Source organism: Branchiostoma lanceolatum, chromosome 15, assembly GCF_035083965.1.
Source record: "Branchiostoma lanceolatum isolate klBraLanc5 chromosome 15, klBraLanc5.hap2, whole genome shotgun sequence".
NCBI classification, from domain to species: Eukaryota; Metazoa; Chordata; class Leptocardii; order Amphioxiformes; family Branchiostomatidae; genus Branchiostoma; species Branchiostoma lanceolatum.
In genome coordinates, this window is record NC_089736.1 from 1,056,499 (window position 1) to 1,068,929 (window position 12,431).

General features: G+C 38.5%; 1 protein-coding gene across 1 annotated transcript in view; it reads right to left on the reverse strand.

Annotated features, from left to right (window-relative positions):
• The window catches only part of LOC136420990 (titin-like), a 93,142-nt gene that overhangs the window by 68,551 nt on the left and 12,160 nt on the right, over positions 1–12,431 (reverse strand). Inside the window, exons 18-21 of the mRNA XM_066408133.1 lie at positions 3,275–3,435; positions 2,609–2,738; positions 2,142–2,251; positions 685–862 (exon numbers count right to left, since the gene is read on the reverse strand). Coding sequence (XP_066264230.1) covers positions 685–862; positions 2,142–2,251; positions 2,609–2,738; positions 3,275–3,435 — 579 coding nt within the window. The remainder of the gene's footprint in view (positions 1–684; positions 863–2,141; positions 2,252–2,608; positions 2,739–3,274; positions 3,436–12,431) is intronic.

Below are 12,431 nucleotides of genomic sequence, written 5' to 3' on the forward strand. Positions count from 1 at the left end.
ACCGTGAACAAAGAAATTCTAACTTGCTTTTCTGTGTCATCTTTTTTTACCCAGGAAATTCAAGATTGCAGTAGTCGTAGTTTTAGTAAATTCTCTGTTATTTGGTAAAAACGTAAAGTATGAAAATGTGCCCGAACTGCAAGTTTGCTCAAAGATTTGTCAAAACACTTTGTAATTTGTGTGGCAATATTTAAATCACGAATGAGAAAAGCACAGTACAGTCTGTTACAGGAGTCAACTTTTCTGTAAAACATGTACCAATAGGTTCCAATGCAGTTCTGTAGGACACCAGGGGGAGCATTCTTAAACTTGTCTTACCAACCTCCAAAGATCATAAACATCTATCCGCAGCTTCTCAATTTATGCTGTCTACATCAAACACATATACATCCACAACTACTCCACCATGATAGCAAAACCGTAAACATATTACTGTAATTCACTCTATCTTCATGGTAGCAAAATTTCACGGTGTAAGGAAAATGAACATTTTCAATGAACTTTAACTTCACGGTGGCGCCATAGTGACTTACAGAACGAATGTGTGAAGGAATCATAAATAATAACACCAGGTTTTTTTCAGGTGACCGTGAAAATAAAGTTACAGTGAAAGAATCAATAATTACTGTAACTGTTACAGTAACCTTCTGACAACTCTTTGAATTGGTCACAAGTGTCACTTACGATCGACTGACAGCTGACAGGTGCAGATGGCCTCTCCTTGGGAGTTCTTGGCCCGACACTTAAAGACGCCAGCGTCCTCGTCGAACACCTCCTTGATGGTCAGGGCATGGCGGCCGCCGTCCACCATGATGTCGTAGTCTTGTGACATCACCGGCTCTTCATCCATGTACCACTTAATCTGGAGAGGGAAAATTGAGAATATCAAAAACTTTTCCATAGTATAGCCGTACCGGAGGTTAGGAGCTGCCCAAGTCCTACTTACCCCTACTCCGCAAGGAGGCGGGGGAGGCAGGACGATCTTCACAAGTCTCGGCCTAGTCTTGTGTTCTCGCGAGACTAGGTCACTCCGTGAACAAGACGTACAGAAGACGTCAAAAATTTGGAGGTGCGTATTTCGCTACCTTTCTTTTTAAGTCACTGTTTGAGGAATATTCTTGTAACTGTAATCTTACAGTTTTCAAGGAGCTTATATTGATTGTTTTAGAGTGTTGGCCATTTTCTAAATCTCTTTACTTGTAAACTTGCTAACTTAAGGTAAGAGTTAGGAACCCAAAGTTCTTGAATCTAAACTAGTACTCTGGGACCCAACAAAGGGAAGAGGCAGTAGAGGTAGACAAAGAGTCAATGACATTGACAACTTTCAGGCCAAAACCAACCTTAGGTTGAGGTAAAAAAACATTTAATCCCTGAGGTGAAAAAGGCTTTAAAGTTTGGTAGAAGTTCTACCAAGCTCTACCAATTTGAAAGTAAAGCATCTTGCTGATATCATTTAATCTCATTTATCAAAGGTATCTGAATGACATTCCTGGACATCTATAGCTATATTTCAGACCCTCCCACCCTTATAGAAGAAGAAGAACTTTATTGTACGACAATTGTACATGGTACAAAGTATGGCAAGAATTCGTAAACATAATACAAAGAAGAAGTATAGAATAAAACTTAACATCCTAATTACTAGTACAATACAATAAGGGCTAGCACGTATTTTGATATAGCATCCTAATTACTAATACGATACAATAAGGGCTAGCATACATTTTTTATATAGCGTAACAGTTATGATCGAGTTGGTTTAATCATTAGTTTCGGTATTTTTCCTAATGTGAAAGCAGTCGTTAAGATATTTACCTATTTTCGTATTGTGGGGATTGTTGCATTTAAATATATACTCAAAACGGTCGGTAGTATCAATACTCTTAAAATTTGTTCTTGATTTGAGACGTGTGAATAACTTATTACGTAAAACATCATATCTAGAGCATTCCATGACAAAGTGAAATTCATCTTCAATTTTCATTGGACAGTATGTTATATGATTGTCTGTTTTATCTAGCCAGGGTCGCCCATCTCAGTGTAAGACACTGTTTTACAGTGGGGCCCTGTAAGGTATCTGAGAGTACCTCTCCCAAGCCAGCCTTTCAAGATGGAGCTCCTGTCCCCCCTCCTACTCTTACCTTAGGTTTGGGGCAGCCGTCCACCATGACCTCTAGCATCACGATTCGGCCCTCTTTGACCTTCATCTGTTTGTCCAGTTTCTTGATGAAGGTAGGAGCTCGAAGTTCTCCTGTAAACAGGTTAAAAAGGCTTGTCATGATGGAAAAAACATGTAACAATAAAACAGTTTACAAATTCACTAAAAAAAAACAATAAAGACTAAACTCTACAGTACATGTATGTGCTAAGTTGAATTTGTTTTGAATTCTTGTTTGTGTTTTAAAGTTCATCAGTGTTGGTAGGTAAAATAGTAGACTCTGAGCTGAAACTTGTTTTAACAAAAAATGTTTCCACATCTAATTTTCAAGCGTCATACTGAAGTCTTCCTCAGACTTCAAGTGACCAAACAATTGTAGGTTCCTTCGTCCTTTACCAGCATGTTTGTTTTTGTGTGTATTTATTTGTTTACTTGTTTGTTTACCCTTACCTTCCACCCTAAGCACGGCAGACGTTGAGGCCTCCCCGGCTGGGTTGACCGCACGTGCCATGTATGTTCCTTCATCCTGCACCAGCACCTCTGGTATAAGCAGAGAACAGAGGTCTCCTTGAATAACAATCTGTAAAATAATGTTACAGTAGAAAGTTACATTGTGAAAAATAGTCTGATGCAGGCAAATGTTTAACGTTTTGTAAAGTCTGACCCTAATTCAGTCTGTTGACTGCCATGGTCAGATTGTGCTGTATACGCAATAAACCATTCATCAAATTTTCAAGAGTTCTGACGTAAATTTGCACACACATCAAATCCTCACATAATGCTTTTTTCCTGCTCTGTTAAGAGATATACAAAATGAAAGGAAGTCTTTTTCCGAGTGTACACACAGGTAGTTCAATTTATCATCATTGTTACATATTACAGCAATGAAACATCATGTCATCATCATGAAACAGAAACATCTATGATGAGGCTGGCAATGCATCTAATATCTGTTCCTACCTTAAAGTAGTACTGTAGTGGTCTGTGTGGCCCAAGGGATATAGAACCAGAGATGGGCACTGCCCCTGTACACTGAAACTTTTTTCAGCTGTGGGAAGGATTTTACACACAGACGTCTCTGTAGATGTGACTAGTTGGTAATCTTAATGTCCTCACCTTAAAGTCTTCACTTTCGCGAATTACGTTGTCGTTGCGGTAGAACACGACGGAGGGTTCTGGCTTGCCGATGACGCGGCACACGAGACCAACGGGGGTCCCCTCCACACCGCGCGCATCCGCAAGCTCCTGGGTGAACCTCGGGGGTTCCATTCCTGGCCCTGGGGGAGGGGAGAGGCAAAAATTAACTTAAAGATTCAGACACTTGTCTTCTATCTTGAGCCATGGTTCGTATTGGATAATATTTTGAGTCCTGAATTATATCAGAAAGTCTTTCCAAAACCAAGTTTTTTTACAGTTTGAAAGCGTGATAATCACAGCCCAGTTCCAAACTTTCAATCCAGAGGCTGAGGGGCACTGACCTCTGCACTATGTGCACTGTTATAATCTTAGCTAGTGTCAGGATTCATTAAAGTCACTGTCAGTGGTACTTACTAATCCCTGTCGTTTGGCTTCTACTATTACATGATTATAGAAATTCACTAGACGTTTCTAGCCTGACCTGGGTTAATATCAAACTCAGTCTGGACTAACCCAGGTTGATAATAACCAAACTTATCGACTTGCTGACATGTTTATGAAGAAGAACTTTATTGCATGACAATCGTACACGGTACAATGTATGGCAACAACTATCAAACATAATTCAAAATAGAGGTACAGTATATGTAACTTCAGAGCTCGAAGAAATTTATGAGTTATATTTGTTGAAGTCAAGTCTGATAAAAAAAATTGGTGAACATGTCTGATAAAATCTTCCAACTTATCAATTAAATCAGTGTCCTCTGAACTAACCCGGATTAATACTAATCAACTGTGCTTGTACTAAATTAATAAAAAGCTTGAGTGGTTTGATGGCATGCAGGTTCTTGGAGATTCCAGTGTTATATTTGATAAATATGTCTGATAAGATCTGATAACTTATCAGTGATATCAATATCAGCCCTCTGAACTAACCCACATTGATACTGATCAACCTTCATACTAATCAAACTTGTACTAATTAATTGAAAGTCTGAGTGGTTTGACGGCTTGCAAGTTCTGAGAGATTCCAGTGTTATATTCGGTGAACATTTCTGGTCTGATAAAATTCTGAAACTTATCAATATCAACCTTCTGAAGTAACCAACAGTTCTTAGAATGGATTAGCAGCATTCAGGACCTGCATGGGAGATTCCAGTGTTATATTTGGTGAACAAGTATGATAAGATTCTGCAACTTATCGATATCAGCTTTCTGAACTAACCAAGATGATAACTACTAGTAACCAACAGATAGAAGTTCTAAGTGGATTGACAGCCTTCAGGACCTGGGAGATTCCAGTGTTATATTTGGTGAAAGTTTGATAAAATTCTGCAACTTATCGATATCAGCCTTCTGAACTAACCAAGATGAAAACTAACCAACTGATAGAAGGTCGTAAGTGGATTGACAGCCTTCAGGACCTGGGAGATTCCAGTGTTATATTTGGTGAAAGTTTGATAAAATTCTGCAACTTATCGATATCAGCCTTCTGAACTAACCAAGATGAAAACTAACCAACTGATAGAAGGTCGTAAGTGGATTGACAGCCTTCAGGAGCCGGGAGATTCCTGTGTTATATTTGGTGAACAAGTTTGATAAGATTCTGCAACTTATCAATATCATCGTTCTGAACTAACCAAGATGAAAACTAACCAACTGATAGAAGGTCGTAAGTGGATTGACAGCCTTCAGGAGCCGGGAGATTCCTGTGTTATATTTGGTGAACAAGTTTGATAAAATTCTGTAACTTATCGATATCAACGTTCTGAACTAACCAAAATGAAAACTAACCAACAGATAGAAGTTCTAAGTGGATTGACAGCATTCAGGAGCCGGGAGATTCCAGTGTTATATTTGGTGAAATTTTGATAAAATTCTGTAACTTATTGATATCAGCCTTCTGACCTAACCAAGATGAAAACTAACCAACTGATAGAAGGTCTAGTAAGTGGATTGACAGCTTTCAGGACCTGGGAGATCCCAATGTTATATCTGGTGAAAGTTTGAAAAAATTCTGTAACTTATCGATATCAGCCTTCTGAACTAACCAACAGATAGAAGTTCTAAGTGGATTGCAGCCTTTAGGATACGGGAGATTCCAGCGTTATATTTGGTGAACAAGTCTGATAAAATTCCTGGCCTGAAGCACGTATGGCTGTGCCAATGTCTGCTAAAGGAAGGGCTGCTGTAGAGTAGATACGTCCTGGCCAGGGGAAGGGGACTGGCGTGATCACGCTCGTACGCTCCAAGGTTTGATATTATCTAAAACTAGACTTTACAATGATGCTGAAATTGAGCCAAGAAAATTCTTGAATCTGGGTCAGGCTCTTTGCCAAAACCTACAATGTCCCAAAGTCAAGGCCAGATATGCACACATACAAAGGAAATGAATCAAATATTATGTCTGTTGAAAACAGACTAGAAATAAAAATGATCATTATCATTATAATCATCACTATTAGATGTTTGTGGAAAATCAGTTAGAGAACATCATAAGATTGGTACTAACTAGGCTCTTTTAAAAGGTTCAAAGCAAGGCTGACTCCATAAACACGACAGTAGTCGCATGTACCGTAAACTTGACTGACGGTTACAGGAATGTTGTCTGGGATTCTTTAGAACAACCTTGACAATGGGATCCAGAAGAGCACAGCTGACTACAGATCAAAAGTAAACATTTTCAGTGCATCCTGAACACTGATGCCAATTTAGTACAGAATACAGATTTGTTTCCTGGACACAAAAATTACCACATCACGCTTTCGACTGTCCTTCTGGAGAATTGAAGTTCCTAAATGCCAGTTGATTACTTAGCCTTTAGTTAGCTACATTTGGACACCTCCACATTGTTATAACTTGATCGGTGATGGATGTCAATTCTTCTAAAAGAACACCAGGCTAAAGATAGCTCACTGTCCTCCTGTGGGGGCTTATCAAACATGGCAGTGACATTGCTACCTATAGTACAGCTAAACAGTTATACTCCATTCAAGCCAATGTGGTCACTTTTATAATAGATGATAGAAAGTTATACTTTAGGCATCAGTCACAAGCTATCACAGGAAAAACAGCAAAACATCCTTGAAACTGAACATGTCTTTATAATCAGATTACTAGCACAACAATGTTTTGATGTTTTTTAGTAGCTTTCAACAAAGCAACCTACATTATTCCCTGTAAAAATACATTGCATATCATTATCTTTTGAATGATAATGATAAATATCTGGTCTCTCTGGATAAGAATCTATCTAATCTACCATAAATGTAAACAAACTACAAAACCACAGCAACCACAAACATTCTAAATACCAGATAATCAAAACTGTGCTCAAATTTTTGTTAAGGACTGATGTGATACAATAAACATAATAAGTTTTAAGATGTGATAATCATTTTGCAATAAAAATGTAACCGTCAATTGCTTTACCCTTGATGTGGCATAACTGTAGCAGATTGCCACATGTTTGAGACAGACAAATTTTTACAGCTGCTATCATGGCAACACTGTCTATGTGACAGAGTTTGTTACACTGGGATGTTGCACAGATTTGGCTACAAAGATGGCAATGAAAATGTTACCTCCAAATCTTTAACCTTCATGGGCCATAACAACTTTGGCTAAAGGATCCAACGAAACTGCCACATGTATGGGACGGACTTTGTTACAGGAATGGCCACAGTGAGTGAGTGACAGAGTTTGCTACAGAGAGGGAACCCTAGCCTTGTGACAGAAACGCTACACGAGGCAGGAGATTCTGTTACCTGTCAGATGTTAGTAGCAGATCATGGCCGACTTGTGGCAGCTCCAGAAGAGGGTCTAGTCTAAACCCCTCCCCACAAGGATATCCGCTTTTAACCCTCCTGAAATATGAGAGGCATGCACTGGCCAGGGGGACATGTGATCCGCTACACTGTAGCAACTGGGAGTTGGCTACAATCTCACTGTAGCAAACTCAGAACCATTGTGTGTAGCAGGGTGCTTCTGTGACAATGTACGGTGTCGTGTACTTAACGCAATTCTTGTAAATTGTTTTATGTGGCAGAACGTTTGCTACAGTGGAAACTACGTGTAGCGATGCGATGACTTTGAGACATGACCTGCTGGCTACGCTGTGGCAATTGTTGGGAGTCCAGCCCCTTGTCCTCAGAGGTTGCTACATATATAGCCCTCAGCTGTTGTGCAGGCCTCAGGCTCAAATACATCCCCACGACCTGGCAACTTCATATATGGCAAAGTGCTGCTAATTCTAGCACAGGCAAAACTAATGCAGTAACCTGGTTCACAGACTTGTCATTTGGAAAGTTGGAGTTATGAAACCCAGAAGAAGAAAAATTTAAAGTTAAATAATAGAAGGTACTAGACATAATTGTGTATTTGTGGGGATAGTAGCCTTGGTACTTCTAGAATTCAAGGATGAAACATGATATCACTTGGTAATCTGATCAAATTCTAGCACCAGTAAAACTAATGCAGTAACCTGGTTCTCAGACTTTTCATTTGGAAAGTTGGAGATATAAAACCCAGAAAAAGAAAAATTGGAAGGTTGGAAGGTAGACATTGTGTGTTTGTTGGGATAATCCTCAAAACTTCTAGAGTTCAAGGGTGAAACATGATTTCGCTTGGTAACCTGATAACCAAGTACATGTATCTTCCAGGCATCAATTGACTGTCAATTATTGCTGTCCGTGATGTCATGATGTCATGACTTAAGTGGTTGGTCATTCGAGCATAATGAAGGCTGTATTATGGTAATACTAATAGCTAAAAATGTCATACTTGAATGCTGTGTTGGAACACTGACTATGTAGCCGTTTTCAGCATTAACCACTTACAATTTTGAAGTTGCCAATGAGGACTTTATTTGGGATGTACAGAAATATCAAACCATCAACTGCTGTGTTACAAAACTGGGCAGTTTGTTAACTGACTTGCGTGTCTTCAAATTAAATCATTTTTTGTTGGAAAAGTAATTACTCTTAATTTATGGAGTGTTAAATTTGATGTTTTGATTGCCCCATACTGCATCTATTATAGCATGAGTAGCCCATTTCCTTGTCAGGATCTGGCCATGCTTGGTGACTCTACAAATGCATGTCTTGCACTTTGGAGAATAAAATGTTGAGTATCATCCCATATCGGATGCCCCCTCTTGCATCTCTCGGATACTCCTGGCACCGTGCGTAAACCAAAGGGTCACGGCCTCTGACCCACTCACATTGGGTCAAACAAACAACATAACAATGCTATTGCAAGTATCTTATTTATCATTATTGAGTGGGGCAACGACTGTCTCTCTCTTCAGCCAGGGCTTGACTCGTAATGGGCTGTAAGATCACAAGAACTGCTGTGTTCATTTCAAAGATAGATGACAATTTTGTACTCAAAAGTATTTCGTATGTTGTAGATTGAATATTGAACGATTTCCTATTTTTCTGGACAATAGATAACAGAGAAAAAATAATATTACTCTATTAGATTAGAACTTAGATACTCAAATAAAGCAGACAAAAGATTCAGGTTGAATTCTTATATGTGTATTGAGTAGAATTTATTTGATTGTCTTCCCACTTTTAGCACATACAATGCATTCGTTGGTTCATATAAAAACAAGCTAAATGTAAAGTAATGTTTCAAAAATTTATAAATAAAAAGTTTAAACAAATGGCTATGGGTTGAACTTACGCAAGACTGTTTTGGCAAGACTGGCTGCTATTCTTACATGTATATATATAGGTGAACTCAAAACACTGAGATGGTAGCTGTAACAGTTCTAATGGCAAGATTAGTTGTTCTTAAGACCTTCCACTTCTTAAAGCACCTTTGAATGTTGCTGCAAAAAGTTAGCAACTTAATGGTAAACAATAATAACTAAGGAATAAAACTGCTGCAAGATAACAGAGTTGAGAATCACACAAAACACAGTTTCTTTTAATATGATATAAGAGGTTTGGAAAAAAGTTATTAGAGTTGACAGATTACAAAAATTCACTTATCAACGAGTTTTAAAAGCGTTTAATGGCAACTGAAGGTTTTTCCTGAGCTTTTTTTCCACAAAAACAATGCATGATGCAAACTACATGTATAACTTAATCTCTATGCTTCTTCCCAAGCAAGTTCATTGTTCAAAATCAAACAGACAGAATGAAAGAAGGAAGAAAGGATGGATGAAGAAGAGACAGTACAGTACAGAAAACAAGCACACCACACCACAAATACTAACTTAAAGGTACAGCCAGCAGTTGCCTTTGCCCAGAAGTTGTGACTGGAGTTACTGCTTCAGTTGCATTGACTCTGTATCACAGATGATTAATTGATGAATGATGTTCTTAAAGTGTATGTGTATAGCTGATATAACCGCTCTTCGGCGTAACATACCAGCTTTTGTATTTGTACATGTAACTGTATAGCCAGTATGACCGCCCTTCTACGTATCACACCAACTTCTGTAACTGTATAGATTCAGTCAAAACAGGGTATTTAAGTTAGGACTTAGAGACAAACAGACATTGCCACAGGTTATGGAGAAAGGCAGTTGCTGGCTATATTGAGTAGCTTACGAATAGTACAAGAGTTGTAAAAAAACTGTAGTAAACATTACCTTTAAGTACACATACTAACAACCATGCATTGTGAAGTATGGGTTACAACTTTGGGCAAGGTTTGGCTATGAACAGCTCCCCACAACGATATTCTATGTTTGATAAATACACACATCTATAGCATGCTTGGATAGCACTTTGGTACTAACTTTCCACAAACTTCACTCACTCTTTTGCTGCATGGGGCAAACTGGCAAGAAAGGGACAAAATTTTGTAAACGTAAATTACTTGAGATTTCTCACTCAATCGGATTTTCTGTATGTCGTGTTTACAAAGATTGAAGTGGCTACTTTTACTATATGATAATGTGAAAATCAATGGTTCTCATGAAGTTTTCAGTTTCTGCATTTTAAAGTTCTGCCTCGGCAGTACAATGATCGACTATTTTGTTTCTTAAGAAATTTTCTGTTTCTGCCTTTACGATATTCAGTCTTGGTAGTGCTGTAATAAACTATTCTTTTCTTAAGAAATTTTCTGCTTTTATGATGTCTTGTCAGTTGTCTTGAAGGTTTCTTGACGTCTGTTCATAGCCTTGCCCCGGTCAGACGCACAGACGGACAGACGGACGCCCCGGCCCTCCCCCTCTCGCATGCACTGTGCCGTCAATCTAGTGCAAACACACACACGGAAGAACGCACAAACAGACAGACAGTCAGGTGGTACGTCACGGATGAAATGCAATGATCCCTCACAAACAGAAAAAAATACCCTGCCCCCTCCTCTTTTGCAGAATGGTTAAGCCCCAAATCAGACTCTGTGTGCAGAATTTCAGACTCAACCATAAAGTAGAAGGGGGTGTCATTCATCTTTTTCTTTAAGCTTGTTTTCTGTCCAAGAGCAGTATGAAAACCTGTATCTCCCTGTTTCAGGTCTGATTTTGGGCCATTGGATTCTGCAGTAGGGGTGGGCAGGACAGTTTTATTCTGTTTTGGAGGGTGGGTTAAAAATGTCACACCAGACGCTACACACACAAGCACAGAACCCTTGTACCTTGGTTGGAATACACTGAAGTCAAAACCACTTCAATCAAATAATCCTAAGTTGGAAAAGTGTACTTTGAGTTAGAAATATTTTTGTTTCTTGAAGAACTACAACTTTCAAAAAGGCCATTAAAACTTTGCATTTATAAGACAATCTCATAAGATCAATTCATCAAGCAAATTCGATCTAAATTGAATCTAAAGATAATTCTTTTTTCTTTTATTGAATTAATTTCATAATTGTAAAGTAAGGTTTTGAAGAGGGCTACGCTAAAAGTAGAATTTACCAAGGTACATGGGAACCATGCCAGAGAAGGACACAAAACATCAACACGTTAGTGACCACCACAGCATTCATGGACAGTTAAGTATCTCCACACCACATTCAACAGACAATGGAGGGACAGGTCAGAGGAAGACTGTGTGTTAGCTTTGCTAAATAAATGAGTGACTGTGCATCACCCTCAAAACTCTCAGCACAGGAAAACAACAACTAAACTCTGTACTTTCATGAATAAAGAAAAATGCATAGTGTGCCGATGTTTGAGTTAAGATCGACATGATGTTTGTTAAGATTAATGTGTTTCACCCGGACTATATATAGTTGAATGCTTACTATTCTAGACTAGCTCAAGCTGAATGTAATATAAATTGAGCAGCGCTATTCTTCCCAAGGTATGGTTTCTACAAAATGTATACTTTTACCAGAACTTTATTGCTTATATTGCATGTACATGTACATGTAATGCTTATATTGCATGTCTCTTGGACTGTGCCTCCTTCAGTACCACTTTATCCTCTCTGTATCCTTAAAGAAACTGCGCTGACACTATACATGACCCACTTTCTGCTACATGTGCCTTCATTTGTGCCCTCAGAAGTTCATGATCAGACCCTGCTCTTGCATTAAGTTGAATGAAACTTAACAACCCTGGTCTCTTAACTTGTACCTCAAGTCTAGATACATGAATTTCATCAGGTTGTGTATTCAAAGCATGGAAGCAAGGAGAATTAACACAATGTCCAGTTGTCCTTTGTGTTATATGATATCGCTTTTGATATAAACTTATGAAGAAGAACAGGAAAACAAAAGACTCTTATTTAGAAGTGCAGTCTTAAAGCTTGAAAACAAGCCAGTACTATTTCCTAAGTAACTGTGTTTTCTTGGAGTTTGGAGAATAGAATGTTTGACTGTAAAACCAATCTTTCACACAAACTTAAAGATTTGTAAATGTTAAGAAATACCCAACAGCATATATTAAGAAGTTCACAAAACATAGCAGAAGGCCACACCAATGCAACTTGTTGGTTCTCAGACTAAACAGTCATTATGCTGAATGGAAAAAGGAAACATGAAGACAGAGCCAAAGGGCCATTTCAGAATCTTTACTTTGGTGCACACAGTTTCAGGGAGTGAATATGGTCATTTTCAAGTTCTCCGCAGCTCTCAACTTTTTCTTTTGCTTCATTTCGATTCTTTATCAACTGAAATATTTTAAATGTGTGTCCAAGAACCAAAGATATGCATTGGATTGGCCTCACATCACCAA